This window comes from Camelus bactrianus, chromosome 18 (genome assembly GCF_048773025.1).
Source record: "Camelus bactrianus isolate YW-2024 breed Bactrian camel chromosome 18, ASM4877302v1, whole genome shotgun sequence".
Lineage (NCBI taxonomy): Eukaryota > Metazoa > Chordata > Mammalia > Artiodactyla > Camelidae > Camelus > Camelus bactrianus.
Genome location: NC_133556.1, coordinates 6564771 through 6580012, shown reverse-complemented (window position 1 = coordinate 6580012; position 15242 = coordinate 6564771). Strand labels below are relative to the sequence as shown.

The following is a 15242-nucleotide window of genomic DNA, read 5'->3' as shown; positions in this document are numbered from 1 at the left end:
TATTCTAGGAAACCTCAAATTCCACTTTCAGCGTGGGGGGGGTTAGTCACAGGTCTTGATGCAGAAGCAGAGGATAAGGTGCGGCAATTCTGGGCCATGGGAAATTCTTTGCATGATCCCTGGGCCACCTAGGTAGTCGCACAGACCCTGTCGCACCTTATCCACCTTCTTCCCTTAACTGCTCCTAAATTCCCTGGTCCTTTGTACTTCATAAGAAATATGGGCAGGACGGGTTAGCAGCCACAGAAACAACCGATTCTCAAGTCTTTTCTAAGCATAGGGGGTGGAATATACCCTTGAACTCCTGAGTCACCTCCCAAATGAAACTAAATCTGGCAAATGAAATTTTCCACAAAGAAACCTCAGAGGAATGAAACCAAGTCCCCAGGAGTTGTTCCTCCTAGTCTGAAGGCAGCACAGGGAACTGGAGGCACCTTGGTCAGTGGTCTTGGTTGTGGTCAGAGGCACTGAGCTCACAAATTTGTCTGGGGAGAGGTGCTAGGTAAAATACAGGACACCCAGTTAAATTTACATTTCAGATAAATAATGGACACATTTGCATAGGGTACACTTATCCTAAAAATTTATTTATTAGCATAACCAATTGAACTGGGTGTCTTCTACTTTTTTTTTGTTTGGCCCTAAATCTGGTAGCCCTAATTCCGGGGGCATGTGGAGTGGGTAGTGTTCCCTTCTCGTCCTGACTGATCCCAGCAGCCCTGCCTTCCTTCACAGAGCCTAAAGCAGGCAAAGTCCAGAAACGCTTTTCCATTTATTTCAGAGGAAAGGAAATAAAGTCAGACACTTTCCCCACCCCACCCCCTTAGCTCCTGCCTCACCCAGAACATGGAGTGAAGGAGGGACAGGGCCCAGTCTTCTGTAAAGCCTGCCCTTCCCCCAGCCCTCCCTTCCCTCAAAGTGGCAAGGTTAGAAAAAAATTAACTATGCTGTTCCTTTTCTGGAACTGGACAGAGGCCCCACTGCAGCCAAGAAGGAGGGGGAGGGGGCAGAGGAAGGAAAGGACTTCCCCCTCAGGACACAGAAGTCCCCCTCCAAGGCAGAGAAGCTGCCCTGGCTGCCGTGGGGAGGGGTGGAGGTAGGTTATGGGGCAGGGCGAAGAGAAGAGCCCTGAAAATCTTTTCCCTTTAACCTGACATATTTATATATTTACAATTATGGGGGTGGGGGAGTTCATGGTGACATTAGTTCTTCAAAGGCAGGGAATGAAAGCCAAATAGCACCCCCAACTTGGTTACATTTTCCTGCCTCCTAGCTCCTAAAACTTTCAGTGGGAAAGGGGGAAACAGGAGGTAGGGGGTGGAGGGAGGGAATGTTTGAGGGTCCTGAGCCCACCACTCACTGCAAAAGAAGGGGAGGCAGTGGAGGCAGAGCAGCTGGGTCCCACCAAGAAAAGGGCCACCGATGCCTGGCCTCTCCACCAGCTCCCCACATCTCCACGTGGCCCCAGGCGGGGGCTATGCCAGACCCATCTCCTCCAGCACACTGCGTGGCGACTCATCTTCCTAAGGCAGAGACAGACAGAGGGTGACACACAGACACCAGGAGAGACAGGCGGGGGTAAAGGAGAGGAGGGTGGGCAAGACAGCGAAGACAGCGTAGGGGAAGCACAGAGAGACACGGGGAGGGGAGAGAGAAGCCAACGTGAGCCCAAGGCTGGAATACCTGGGGACCTTTCAGGGGAGCTCCCCAGCCTCCCAGGACCATGCCCCAGAGCCAACCATGGCAAGGAGCAGGGTCCAGATTGAGTCCACCACCACCCAGAGAAACCCAAGGCCAGGAGCTTGGTGAGCAGGGGGCTTGGCCTTAGTATCTGAAGGGGAAGGGAGTAAGGCTGGGTCTGCAGGATGGGAAACCTGCTTTCCCAGGGCTGGGGGTGGCAGATGGCTGGGTAGGTCCTTTTATTTTTTCAGAGTTGGCAGAGGGAGTAAGAAGTTGGCATTAGGTCCGTGAGGAAAGGTGGACCAGACTACAGAGAGATGAGTCATGAGGGTCTGAGCAAAGTACCAATAACAGGTGTGTGTGTGTGTGTGTGTGTGTGTGAGTGAGTGAGAGAGAGAGAGAGAGAGAGAGAGAGAGAGAGAGAGATGGGGGAGTGGGACTGGTGAAGTGGCAAGTTCGATTCTGTCCCTTCTCCCACTGCAGGCAGGAGCACCCCCCCATGTCTCCCCCTCCTCAGAGCCAGCTCTGGCCGCCTTGCTCATCATTGCAGGTTCTGGTGACTCATCTCCCTGCACCAAGGCTCAGCAGTGGCACAGCAGAGAGGGGGCAGGCAGTAATGGGGTGAGGGCGGGGGTGCTGGAGAGCAGGCAGAACAACAGCCAGGCGCCCTTGACCCCAGCGCCCCCATCCCTGCAGCAAAATTTGCTTCTGAGAAGCAGACGCTTTGAGCATGAGTGTGTTAAAAAAAAAAAAAAAAAAAGAAAGAAAGAAAGAAAAAAAAAGGGAAGACACCAGGGAAGAAAAAAAGATCTATCATCTCCCCTTTTTCCAATTCTCTGAGCAACCCTGAATGCCAAGAGAAGCATGGAACAAAGGCCATTTGGCTGGGATGAGACATCCTGTGTCTTGGGAGAAGGAGGGGAGAACTGGCACAGCCCTACTATCTCCCACCAGAGTAGTCAGGGCTTGAGGGCAAGCTGGCCAACCGTGCACTGTGAGGGCCAGACACCACAGGGAGGGGGGGCCCCTGCGCGGTGGCGGGAATAGGGCAGCTGGGGCCGGCAGGCAAGGTGTCCAGGGGAGGGAGGGCACCCTCTGCCACGGTACTCTTCCTCCTCCTCACTGCCTTGCGCCCATACCTCCTGGAGCAGGTCTGCCTGCTCGATAGCCTTCAGCACGCTCTTCTTGGAGGTGTCCTGGACATCACCCCCCATCAAAAACTCATCCAAGATGAAGTAGGCCTTCTCAAAGTTGAAGATGATGTCCAGCTCACAAACCTGGAATGAAGGGGAGAAGGCAGAGCTTACTGTGGAGGTGCAGCCCCACCCCACCTGAAATCCCAGCAGCCCCGCCTCTTTTCCCATCCTGGCCCCAGGCCTTCTTGACCACTCCTCCAACTCCAAGCCCTTAGTCCTTGGTTTGGCTTTTCTTGCTCCTCTTGCCTCTTTCTCTGTGATGATGAAACATTAGTGGCTCTAGTCTACCCTTGACTGTGACTCCTGTTGCCTTCTCCTCAAATGTGTGACACTGCTCCCACTGGAAGTGGGGCTAGCTCTCTGCCCTTGGCACTGAGACAGCGCAGAGGAGGAGATTCCAGATCCTGGAACTTGAGTTCCAAGCAGTGCTATGTCACTAACCAGCTAGCTGTACATGCCACTTAATTTCTCTGAGCCTCAGTTTTCTCATCCAAAAATGGAGACACCGACACCTACTCACAGGAATGGAATGAGGAGCAAACAGGAGAACCTGAGAGCACTCTGTAAATTGTTAAGTGGAATACAAATTATGGAATTATTACTATTTCCCAACTAAGATCTGAGCTGACTGCCAATGCCTGGGCAACAGCCCAGATCAGTTAATTCAGAATTTCTGGGGGTGGGACCCAGGCATGGCTATTTAAAAAAACAAAAACAAAACCAAACCTCCAGAAGATTCCAGAGCTAAGTAGGTCAGGAACCACTGATAAAATCTGAACTTGGCTTCTGTCCTTGTTTGAGAAGTCTAGATGGACTGATGGAGTGGCAGATTCTGGTCCCCATCCTCCTTCCTGGGGCTGATTAAGAGGCATGGCTAATAGGCTTAAGGCTTAAGGAGGGAGATTAATTACTGTTCTCATTGCTCCAACTTCACCTTTCCCGAGTCTTCTAGGGCAGAGGCTGGAAGGGTCCCAGGGTTTGGTAGAAAGAGGGGATTGCCTGGGGGAAACTGGGGTGGGTGGGGAGACTTACGCTGCCGAAGTATTTGTCCAGGAGCTCCACGTATCGGTGGATCAGCTCCAGAGTGATGAGCTCATTGTCTTGGCCCTCGATGGCACAGCAGAAGTAGAGGCTGGCATATCTGAAGATGGCGACACAGGAGGGCTAGCTGGGAGGGCTGCTGGGTCTGCTTCAAGACCCAGGGACCCAGGCATGTGGTGCCAAACCTCTCATTTCCCCTCATTTTCAGTGTGTGCCCCTATTGGACACAGGCGGGGTGACCCCAGGGTATGCAAATAGTAACTCATTCAGCCTCTTAGCGCCTCTCATAAACACAGGCAAAGACGCAAGCTCTTTCCCTCTTGCCCTCTGACCTGTTCACTTTGACTCAGCAAAGTATCTTGAGTCAATTAATTCACCTGCTCAGAGAAGGAACCAGAAACGGGGTGTGTGTGTGTGTTGGGAAAAGTGGCACAGAATCCATGACTGTTGAATGAGGCTGCAAGGGACGTGTGCAATAGACAAGATAGAGCCTTTGGGACAGAGGTGTGCACGTGAACTAGGCTTGAGCAAAACCAAAAGGGAACAAGGATTTCTTCACGGTGAATTTGCGAAGGAAAGGCAGCTGGAGTTCATCACTGCCCTCCAGATGGCCTTAGCTCTCAGCTCTTCCTGACCTAAAGGACAACTTATTTCTCAGCCATTGGAACCCACTGCCAGACCCCAGTTAAGCAGGATCCAGGTGGTACTGACAGAAGGTGGGGAATCACCTCTTGTAGACGACTTTGAGGTCCCTCCACTCCAGGAAGCTGCACATCTTAGGCTTGCGAGCCAGAACAACCTGCATAAGCTCCCGAACCATCTTCTTTCGCTCCTTGTCTGATGTGGCCAGGTACCATTTTTGCAGCCGCAGCTTCCCCTGCCGGCTGAACAGCAGCATGAATCGCATCTAGGGGGCGGGAGGGGGTGGAGTCAGAGCTGACTCTCAGAGATTTGTTTCTCCGAGCTTGTTTCCTCTATAAACACACAGCCCCAAACTCATCTCATCTAACCCATCTCAACTCATAGCTCCTACTTTCTTCAAAACATCAGCCCTTGCTGTCAACTCCAAGTATTCCCAGAAGCAGGTGTCTTTCCTTCAGGGGGTGTCAGAGTTTCTGAATCTTATCTTTTGGGTTCAAATCCTGGCTCTACTGGTTTGAGTAATTTGCCTTGGGCAATTACTTTCTGTGTCTGGGCTTCTGTTTCCTGATGTATAAGATGGAAATAATCAAAGTACCTACCTTACAGAGTTGTTAGGTGGGTTAAGGGAGTTTTTATATGAAAAAGTACCTGGCACATGGTAAGCACTATAACACGTTAGGTGTCACTATTCCCTGACTTCCTGTTTCCTAATCCTGTTTTCCAAAGGTGGGTAAAATGTTAGCACAGTGACAAGCAGCCTGTACCTGATGTCAAAGAGATGTCTGTTTTCTTCCCTGCTCTTTCTATTCATCACCACGCGGAAATTAGGCATTTTGCCCCTCAAGAAGCTACCTCAATTCTGCCCCTCTCCCGCCCCATTCTAGCCATACACCCTTCCTGGTGTCCTCAGTACACTGCTCTCCAGTGCTAGTCCTATGTCCAAGGGTATCCTTCATGTCAGCACATGGTACTGGGACCCCTAAACTCCACCTTCCTCTCTTCCCAACCATCCAGGCATTTGGCTACTGATATTTCTACTTTTTTCCTTTTAGGAAGCCTCCTGCTACACGCCCACACCTCCCCAGATATCAGGTGACCAATTTCCCTTTCAGTTCCTCAGTTAGGACACAGCCATTCAGGGTGGCTCACCTAGGGAATGCCTGTGGAACAAAGCACAAGGGGGTGGAGTGGGGAGGAGTGCAGAGCCCTCACTACCCGGTGCACACCCCCACCCCCACCCCCGCTTCCCAGTTCCGGAGGGTCCGGGCCACAACACTCTGTAGCTCTTCTCTCCAAGTACATTACCAGGGCTGGAATCCTGGGTGTGTGGAACGTTACTACTTTAGTAGGCTAAAGATCAAAATTCAAGAGAACTGGGTTTTTTGGTGGCGGGGATGGAGAAGCGCTGCTAGCGCGGTGGGAAGGCAACATAGGGGCGGAAGGGAGCCGCTCGCGGCTAGGATTAGGGGTGGGCCGGGGCGAAGGAGCAGGAAGACGGAAGGCCTGGATTCCGGAAAGAGGAGGGGGTGGGGGGCGGAGAGTGAGGAGCACCAGAACCAGGGAGCCAAAGCCCGGGTCCCGAGAGCAAAACCTCGAGCCAGCTTGGCTTCCCCACTTTACCCCAGTCTCTAGGTGAGCTGGGCGACAAATCGAGGCAGGACGTCCACTCCTCGTACCCGGAAATTATCCCCTCCCACACGCCGCCCTCCCCCCCAGCCACCGCTCCTCTCTGGGCTGCATAGGGGCAGAGGGTCTTGGTGACCAACGACCCCCGCTGCCTCCCTCCGCCAACAGGCCCCGGAGCCCCTAATTCTCGGGCGACTTCCTTGCGGCAGTGGTCAGGACCCCCTGGATCGCGACCCGCGCGCTCCCCTAGGCTCGGGACGGTCCCGCTGCCCTCTAGTCACCTCTCTCGCCCCACAAATGTGCCCCCTCCCCGCCCCTTCCTCCGAAAGCCATTTCCAGCTGCTCTTCTTTCCGAGGCCGGCAGCTCACCCGCCCAGGTAAGTGAGGGCCTCTGAGGACCAGAAGAAGACAGAGCGGTTCACACAGAGGGCGGCCCCCAAGGACCCCCGCAGGTGCAGCCCACGCCCCTTGGTTCCCCCTCCCCTCCCTCTTTGCACAGCCTACCATCCTGCAGCCTCCGGCTCTGCGCGTCCCTCTTCGGCCACCGTAGGCGCCAGCTCCCCTCCCTTTCTTATCCTTTCGCCTTCTTCCCTCCCTCTCGCTCGAAGCCCCGCCCCGTCCGCCCCAGCCTAGAGAACCAAAGCGTTGCGTAATGCGCAGGCGCCAACGCTGAGGGGCGCGCTGGTGGAGCTGGAGGCGGAGAAGCGGAGCCATGGCAACCAGGTCCTTGACTTCAGCTTTGAGTAGCTCTGTCGTCTTGGTAACAAGGCTGTCTTGTGGGCTGGTTGGAGGATGGGGGAGGAGGACAATGAGGTCCTCGCGCTTTGGAAACTTGGGGAGAAAAGGCGGGAAAAGGGGTGAGAGGTGGGTGAGATGACCATTGGAGTTTGTGAGCAAGTAGGGAGGTTTAATGGAAGGGGCGTGGGCGATTGAGAGCTAGCAGGGTGGGGATTGTCTGTAGGGAAACAGGAATGAGGAGGAAGGGAAGACAAAAGGTGGTGGTGGGGCAGGCATGAGAAGAGTATGGAGCTCAAAATACATATCTACCGAGAACCTGCTAGATGCAACACTCTCTTAAAGAGAAATGTGTAGATAATGAGGAAGATGAGAAACAAAAGAGAAAAGGAAGGGCTGATAGAAAAGTGATGTAAGGAAGAGGGGGAGAAGGATGAATTAAGGCGAAAGAGGAAAAATTAGAGAGATTCTTAAAAGGTTAGCATGGGTCAAAGCTGAAAAGGGACAGTTGTAATCTAGACACAAATGTAAATATGAGAAGAATGTAGATTGTAATACAAGATTTTTTGGCTGAGGATGTGCATATATGAGTGCGTATGCTTGTGTGTATCCGTGTAGTAAAGAAATTTGCTTATAAATAAATGGATACGAAAGTCTTATATTTTGTCATGCTGAAAACTTAATGACATATTTCTAGATAATTATTGATAACAAATGGTGCTATTATTTTTGAGTAGCACTTGAAGTAAATATTGGTAAGGCCCTACCTATCTCCACTTTGTGTTCTTTTTTTTCTTACTCTTTGTTATGGAGGTAATATGCTTTAGTTGCAAGAGGGTGGACCTCATTCACCTGGAATGCAATCTAGTCTCTGGTCCTTAATGTATAGTCTCAGGTGGGTCATTTAACCCTTCGTTACCTTGTTTAAAAAAATGAGGATATCAATACCTACTTGTAAGTCTGATTTGAGGCTGTATAGAAAGTATCTGATATGCTGTAAACACTTGATATTGGTAGTGATTACTACTATTTGCCTCTTTCTTCTACTGCTTTTCTTCTCCCTTTTTCATTTCTTTTTCTCCTCTGCCTATATCATAGGCTTGCCAATGGCATAGATGTTGGCTGAACTTGGCATTATTTTTTAGGTTAAGAATAATATCAATAAAACAAGTTGTTAGAGTTAGAAAGGGTAAATCATTACAGAGTGAAAAGAAGGAATGGGAGTGTGTGAGAAGGGCAGAAAGCAAAACCATTACATGTGCTCAAGGGGGAGAAGAGAAGATTGTATATAACAAAGCAATGAGCAGTGAGGTAAAGATATAAAGCAGAGAGCTAAGCAACTCCCCAAGGAAGTGCAGAAGATCTAGAGATGTAAGCGCCTATGCTCTTTGGAAAGATGACACTTTCTAGAATTCCTTGTCTCCACTTGGTATGCCAAGCTACAGAGAAGAGAAGATTCATGAGAGAATTGTTAGACATTCGGGTTTTGCTCATGTAGAATCATCGACTTAAGTGGCTTAAACTAACTAGAAGATGGTGGACTGGATTTCTTTATTGTTCATGAATGACCAATGTAGAGAATCCATGAGTTAGGATCCAATACAATTTGTCTCTGCAGATGAGGTCAGATTTAATGCAGTGGGCAGTTGGGTGTTGTTATGGTTGTCTGAGCTGGGGAATAATTTGGTGAAAGCAGTTTTGAGAAAGTTAATCTTATAGTAATACAGGGGACAGTTTGAAAGTGCAAATGGAAGACTGGAACATCTAGGAGGCAGTTCTGGGAATCTGGGCACAAAGATGAAATGGAGAGGAACAGATGGGAGCGATACCTATAATGGGCCAGTCAACTGTAGTTGAGGACTCATCTAAGTAGAGAAGAAGGAAGAAGAATCAGAGATGAGCCTGGAGGATTAGTGGCACCATTAGTATAAGAGGTGAGCTTCTCCTTCATAGGTACGGGTGGTGTTTGTATTGTTATCCTACAAACCATGCGGACACCTCCCTGAGCTTTCTCTCATCTGGTTGTAGAGGTGGTTCCTGCAGTGTTTGGAGGTCCAGATGGCCTCTGAAGCCTTTCATCTCTATGAGTCTTTGATCTGTGTTTCTCCCTCTTTTTATTTTATTTTATTTTTTTTTGGAGGGGAGGTAATTAGGTTTTTAAAAGTTTCTCTCTAATGGAGGTACTGGGGATTGAACCCAGGACCTTCTGCATGCTAGGCATGTGCTCTACCAGTGAGCTATACCCTCCCCCTGTGTCTCTCCCTCTTGTGATGCTGTCTGCAATCTTAATTTTTTTTGCAAATTCTTTATGTAGTCAGTGTTCCTTGATGATATTTGTAGTCATCTCTGTTTTTTTTTTTTTTAACTTCTTTTTCTTTATTTTACTGAGCAGTTGGGACCTTTATCATATGCTATTCCTAATAGTCTTGACAATTAGAATACTTTCTGTGGTAGATGTTTGCCATTCTTTTTGTCACTTCCAAGGCTCTAAATCAACTTCCTAGAGTTTGGGAATCCCCTCTTATAAGTCTAAGGGGAGATAGAACAACCTCCCAGTGTAGCATTTGAAATTCCCAGATACTCCCTTTGATGGCCTTCCTTGCATCCATGGCATGGGCACCTCTGCTGGACTCAGCCAGTCCCTGAACCTGCCTGGACTTTGGTCTAGGAGGGAATGAGACGGGGATGGGGTGATGAGGGTAGGTAAGACTTCAGCAGACGGTCAGAGGACAAGACATAGGGTTCCAGTGGACTTCATCCTCAGGTGTGTACCGTGAGCCTGCCTTGCTGTTATTTTTCCTTTGTGATTTTGTTCACATTGTTTTCTGGACTGCCCTGCCGTTCCCTCCCTGCAGATCCAAATCTGTCTTACTCATCCTTTGGGTTTTAATCAAGCAGCCAGTGCTGATGAGCCTTTAAGTTCTAGTTTAGACTAGAGTGTTCATTTCTACAATGGTCCTTTAAACCATTTTTACAGGGACTCCCATAGCATTTCAGCTTTTTGGTATCCATTCTCCTTAGATACAGGCAGACTTTGTTTTATTGTGCTTTGTTTTATTGTACTTTGCACATACTGCTTTTTCTCTTTTTTCCCCCACAAATTGAAGGTCTATGGCAACCCTGTGTTGAGCAAGTCTGTCAGCACAATTTTTTTGACAGCATTTGCTCACGTTGTGTCTCTGTGCAAGAATTTGATAATTCTTGCAATATTTCAAAGTTTTTCATTGTTATTATATTTGTTCTGGTTATCTGTGATCAGTGATCTTGGATGTTCCTGTTGTAACTGCAGATGTGGTAGGATGGTGTTTGTATTGTTATCCTACAAACCATGCTGACGCCTCCCTGAGCAAGAGAACCAGAATTAGCAGCAGAGCCTGAAGATAAAACTGAATTGCTGCAGTCTGGTGATAAAACTTTCATAGATGAGGAGTTGTTTTTTTCTGGATGTGCCAAGAAAGTGGTTTCTTGAGATGGAATCTACTCCTGGTGAAGATGCTATGAAGACGGTTGAAATGACAACAAAGGATTGCGAGTATTACACAAACTGAGTTAATTTGAGAGGATTGACTCCGATTTTGAAAGAAGTTCTACTGTGGGTAAAATGCTACCAAATGACATTGCATGCTCCAAAGAAATTGTGAAAGGAAGAATCAATCAGTGCGGCAGACTTCATCGGTGTCTTATTTTAAGAAATTGCCACAGGCACCTCAGCCTTTAGCAGCCATCACCCTGATCCATCTGCAGCCATCCACATCAAGGCAAGGTCCTCCACCAGCAAAAAGATTACAATTACAGACTAGGATGATGGGTAGTACTTTGTAGCAATAAAGTACTTATAAATTAAGGTACACACTTTTTTGGACATAATGCTATTGCACACTTCATAGACTTCAGTACAGTGCGAACAGGACTTTTATATGCACTGGGAAAGCAAAAAAACTCATGTGACTTGCTTTATCGCGAGATTCTGGAACCAAATCTGTATATTTCCGAGCTATTCCTGTACTTGATAGTAAGAAGGGTCACTTACACTGTTTTAGAAGTGCTTCGTTTGGAATGGGGGTTAGTGGTAGAGTGTATGCTTAGCATGCATGAGGTCCTGGGTTCAATCCCTGGCACCTCCATCAAAGGGAAAGAAATAGAATAAAAGTTCTTCACAGCCCCCAGTATACAGTTCAACTATTAAAGAAAAGCTTGTTCAATTGAATGGACTCCAAACTTAGCAAGATTTGGGCTGAAAGCACAGCTGCTGTGCTCCAGAAGCTATCCACTGGGCTCAAAGCGACATCTGGTGGCTAGGGGATAAAAGGCTACGTCCAGGATGTTCTTGTTCAAGCTGGTAAGGCAAAGATGGGCACACAGGACACCCTGGCGACCGGCACGTGAGGGCAGCACCTTTGCTCGTGACTGCGTTGTCGGGGCCCTGCTCTGTATTCAGGGAGACCTGTGTCCACAAATGCCATAGTGAGAGCCCTGCAGGGTGCGGTGAGGAGCACAGGCGTGCCTGAGGCTGTTAAGTAAAAACACTAAGAGCAGCGAGTTATTCCGCCTCCCTGTGTCTTACTTTCCTCCTCTCTACACAAGTCCCTGCTGCCGTTTGTACAATTAACCTTACTTGAGGAACCTCCTAAAAATGATTTGGAGAACAGATGGTATCTCCTCGACAAGTTCCATTCTGATAGCATCTTTTTCCCGTGGAGGGATTTACAGAATCCCTGCTAGTTGCCCGCACACGGGCAGATACGTAGTTCCACTGGGTGAGGTGAACAAGACATCTGCCGGCATGATGGCTGGAGGCAGATCTTGTGGGGGTTTTAATCCCTAGAAATAGAGAAAGGAAGAGTCAAGGAGGGGGCCCAGGTGGAGCCAAGCGGAGCTGAGCTGGCCTCTCGCTGTGAGGCTGCATCACCTTCTTTGTCCTCAAAATATCCGAGAAAAGCAGAAGGCACTGTTAAATGGGGCACTTCCTGGAGCAAACTCCCTCGGTGGTAAAGAGACCTTCTGAAGAACTCTTTTCTTTTGAGCCTTCTCAGCATGTACAGACAGCGTTTGAATTATATCCTGCAGAACTAAGGCTACCGTGTCCTGCTTTTGGAAGCATCACGTGCAGAAGGAAGCTCTTTTGGTTTCTAAGCAAATCTGTTACAGACGGGTGACTCCTCATCACCCGGCCCAGTGCCTGACAGTGGTCTTATTTTCAGATATATCTGGGTCCTGGTGTCCCTGAGTCCTTGGACTTTTGCCTTTATGAGCCCAGCTACCTACTATGAGCCCAAAGAGTGATCTGTATGAGAGAAAGGAAAAGAAAGTGTTCCTTCGGGAGAGGAATCCTTTAACACCAGCTAAAGTTTTGGTCACAAATCTCAGTGCAGAAGTACCTTGTGAACTGATCAGGCCACATCTAGGTTTTGTGTCTATGATCTAAGCCAGCTAGAAAGAGGCCAAATGCCCTCCATGGCCTTTTTTTTTTTTTTTTTTTCTTTCTCTCTCTAGTTATACAACCATATTTTGGTTCTCCAAGGCTTGCCAACTGCCCAGGAAGAATAGGAAAGGAAAGATGGAGAACTCAATGAGGTTAACAGAGAGCATCTCTCTCGAAGCTGAGCATAGCTTTGGCGAGCTACTCATTCCAGGCCTCCTTTCCTCTGGGTCTTGCCCTGGTTCCCGCTGGCTTTCTAAGGAGACAGGAAGACCTCCCTTCCAGGCCTGATTGCCCTGCTTTCTACATCAGCCTTTTGGGAGACGAGAAAGCCTGAAGACGGCGACTCAGAGAGGGCTCCATAAGAAGAAGGCATAGCAGTCACAGCTCCCTTGAATCTCTTCGTGCATCGTGTTGGGGTCACCTAAGAATGCCTGGGACTGGCCCTTGAGAGGGAAGCGGGAGTGGGAGAGGCAGTGAGAGGGCCCTTAGTACACGTAGAATGATTGAGGAGGGAGGGGATGAATGAATACCCTTTCTGGATTGACTCTTGAAAACATTATAATCAAAATTTGCTCCAAGGAAGTTTAACATAATTTCAGGGAAAATTATAATGTGGAAACATCTTTTCGTTCAAGGTCTAAAATCTCTCTTTATTCATGGCAGTGGACTTATTTAGGGAAGCTGTGAAGGCTTATTTAAGCTTCAGAAAAGGTAAGATTCTTCCCAGGCGAAATCATCACTTTGGATTGTTTTGTACCACTTGAAAATGTTTGTATTGCTGGAATCACATAATTGTAGGGTTGGGAGATTCTTAAAGGATATTTAGTCCCATTGCTAGGAAGTTAGCCTATAGATACACAGGCACACGTGCCCTGGGATAAATGTGCATGGATATCTATCTCGACTTTGTTGGTAACAACAAAGATATTTTTAAAGAAGCCATGAAACAACCAAAACATCAATCAGCAATGGTTAAAGAGTTATAGTGTATCTATATACACACACCTGGTGTAAAGAATTAGGGAGAGGTGTGTAGGATGTATCACTAGGTAAATAAAGCAAGCTGCAGAACACTATACATGTTATGATTTTATTTGTATAAAAGTAAATAAATATTTTAAATATGACTATAAGTGCTTAGCAAAGTTCTAAAAGAACACCCCTCAAATTGGGGGTCTATTACGTTTCCACTTTTACCCTTTCAAACTGTTTGAATGTCTTAGTATGAGCAGGTGCTCCTTATCATTTAAAAAAAGTCACCTGTTCTATGCTGACTGCTAAAGCATCCCACCAGGAGGTCGTCCTGGCTGTCTTTGAACACTTCCAGTGATGGAGAACTCACTACCCCTTAACTATCAGACAATGTTTAGGCCAAGAACCCCAGACAATGATTAGCTTCTATTAAGACATGACTTAGGTTTCCAGGGCTCTGGGTCTATCAGATCAATCTTTAGGGTTCTGGAGCTGGACAGCACCCAATTTTGACAGCCAGTTCTTGGTATTTTTTTCAGTTTAAAAAATTGTTTTTGAATATACGAAAGGAAAATAATTGTCCTCTGGCAAGAGCCTTCAAGATGCTGGAGGAAGCCAATAAAGGACTCTTCTGGTTGCCATTTTCAGGAGGATATTAAGCATCTATGTAACCAAAGAGCCTTGTTTCCAAGGAAACTGATCTGTCAGTGAGAGTGGGGAAGGTAACATGCACACTCAGAGTTAAAGAGCATACATGCAGGCAAGCACTGTTACACACCAGGAAAAAGAAAGACAGGTAAATGCCAAGTAGAAAGCGCTGATTGGACTGGGTCCATGAGGGATCCATGATGGAGGAAATAGACTTGGTCTGGGTTTTGAGAAATGGGGACTGGATTGAGTGCGGGGGATGGAGGCACTTGGCGGGGAAGGTAATGGCGTTACCAGAGATGGGAACCCTGGGGGAGAGTGAGCGTGAGCAGGTCTGTCTGGGTGGGTGGATGGTGTTTGGGGAACCCTCTTTCCTTTTTGAGTATGATGCCCAGGGGGAGAATCATACATGGACAACACATCCCCAGGGGTCTTCTTGCAGAGCCCCGGTAGCCAGCCTTGAGGATTTGCCCATGACAGGTCAGCGTGTCTTGAGCTTTTGGATATGTGTTTCGCCATAAATACTCGTTTTGCCCAAGAGGTCCGTGAACTGACAGGGTTTGGGTTTTGTCCGGTGTGAAATGTAGAAAGTAAAAGCCAGGGACTATTTTGGAATATTTATTTATTTATTTATTATTTTAAAAAAACATTTTTTACTTGCTTACATATCAAAAGTGAAAAAGCATATAATGCAACACAATTTCACGAACACTGGACCCCCATTTGGGTATCCTTGGGAATATTGTGTGTGGCTATCATTGTCCAGTGCATAATGAAAAAAGGAAAAAAACCACCAAGAACAAAGATTTTTCACGGGAGAGCACCGTGGGATGATGAGGGTTCTATTAGGTTACATTCATTCGCCATCTATGTGTAATTCTTCAATAAATTGGTCTTCACGCCGTACCCCCTAGCTAGTTGGTTTTCAGAAAGATTATCTAACAGGGGTAGTTGAGCTCGCTGTCTCTCTCATTCTCTCTCTCTCTTTCACGTGTCCACTGCTCACACACAGCAGCCGGAAATGACACATTGAAGTGAGTCACAATGCGGCTGTGAGTCACCCTGTAATTGGGGAAAGTTCTGTCCTGCTAGGTCATGTAGCCCCTTGCACTCCTGCTCCTAAATATATTGGAAAAATTTTGAAACTGCTCTGTACTCCCTGTAGTCTCCCTTCACCCACCACATCCTTTTGGTCCCTAAAGTGGGCTGCGAATCTTGGCAGGGGTCCTACTCCATCAAGTGGAAAGGCAAGGAAAGGAGAGGAGCCAAGGGGTTCGGGC

At 47.9% G+C, this 15242-nt stretch overlaps 1 protein-coding gene across 2 annotated transcripts; it reads right to left on the bottom strand.

Annotated features, from left to right (window-relative positions):
• Positions 1-566: 566 nt before the first annotated feature.
• AP1S1 (adaptor related protein complex 1 subunit sigma 1) lies at positions 567-6914 on the bottom strand. Of its 2 annotated transcripts, none has more exons than XM_010952718.3 (5): positions 6690-6914; positions 4646-4824; positions 3909-4017; positions 2820-2957; positions 567-1523 (listed from the first exon to the last, which is right to left on the bottom strand). In XM_010952718.3, the coding sequence occupies exons 1-5, from the start codon at positions 6897-6899 to the stop codon at positions 1476-1478; spliced, it is 684 nt and encodes a 227-aa protein (XP_010951020.2). In that variant the 5' UTR covers positions 6900-6914; the 3' UTR covers positions 567-1475. The 2 variants fall into 2 exon arrangements, with proteins under 2 accessions (XP_010951020.2, XP_074201946.1); XM_074345845.1 differs by lacking the exon at positions 6690-6914 and adding an exon at positions 5865-6005.
• Positions 6915-15242: the final 8328 nt, after the last annotated feature.

What these genes read in the sequence shown, in the direction of transcription:
- AP1S1 (XM_010952718.3), bottom strand. Translation starts at nt 6,899, where the DNA reads ATGGCTCCGCTTCTCCGCCTCCAGCTCCACCAGCGCGCCCCTCAGCGT. An exon ending in GAGCCGGAGGCTGCAGGATG is followed by an intron (nt 4,825 to 6,689) that starts GTAGGCTGTGCA and finishes CCCGCCCCCTAG; the next exon opens with ATGCGATTCATGCTGCTGTT. An exon ending in CTCAAAGTCGTCTACAAGAG is followed by an intron (nt 4,018 to 4,645) that starts GTGATTCCCCAC and finishes CGCCATCTTCAG; the next exon opens with ATATGCCAGCCTCTACTTCT.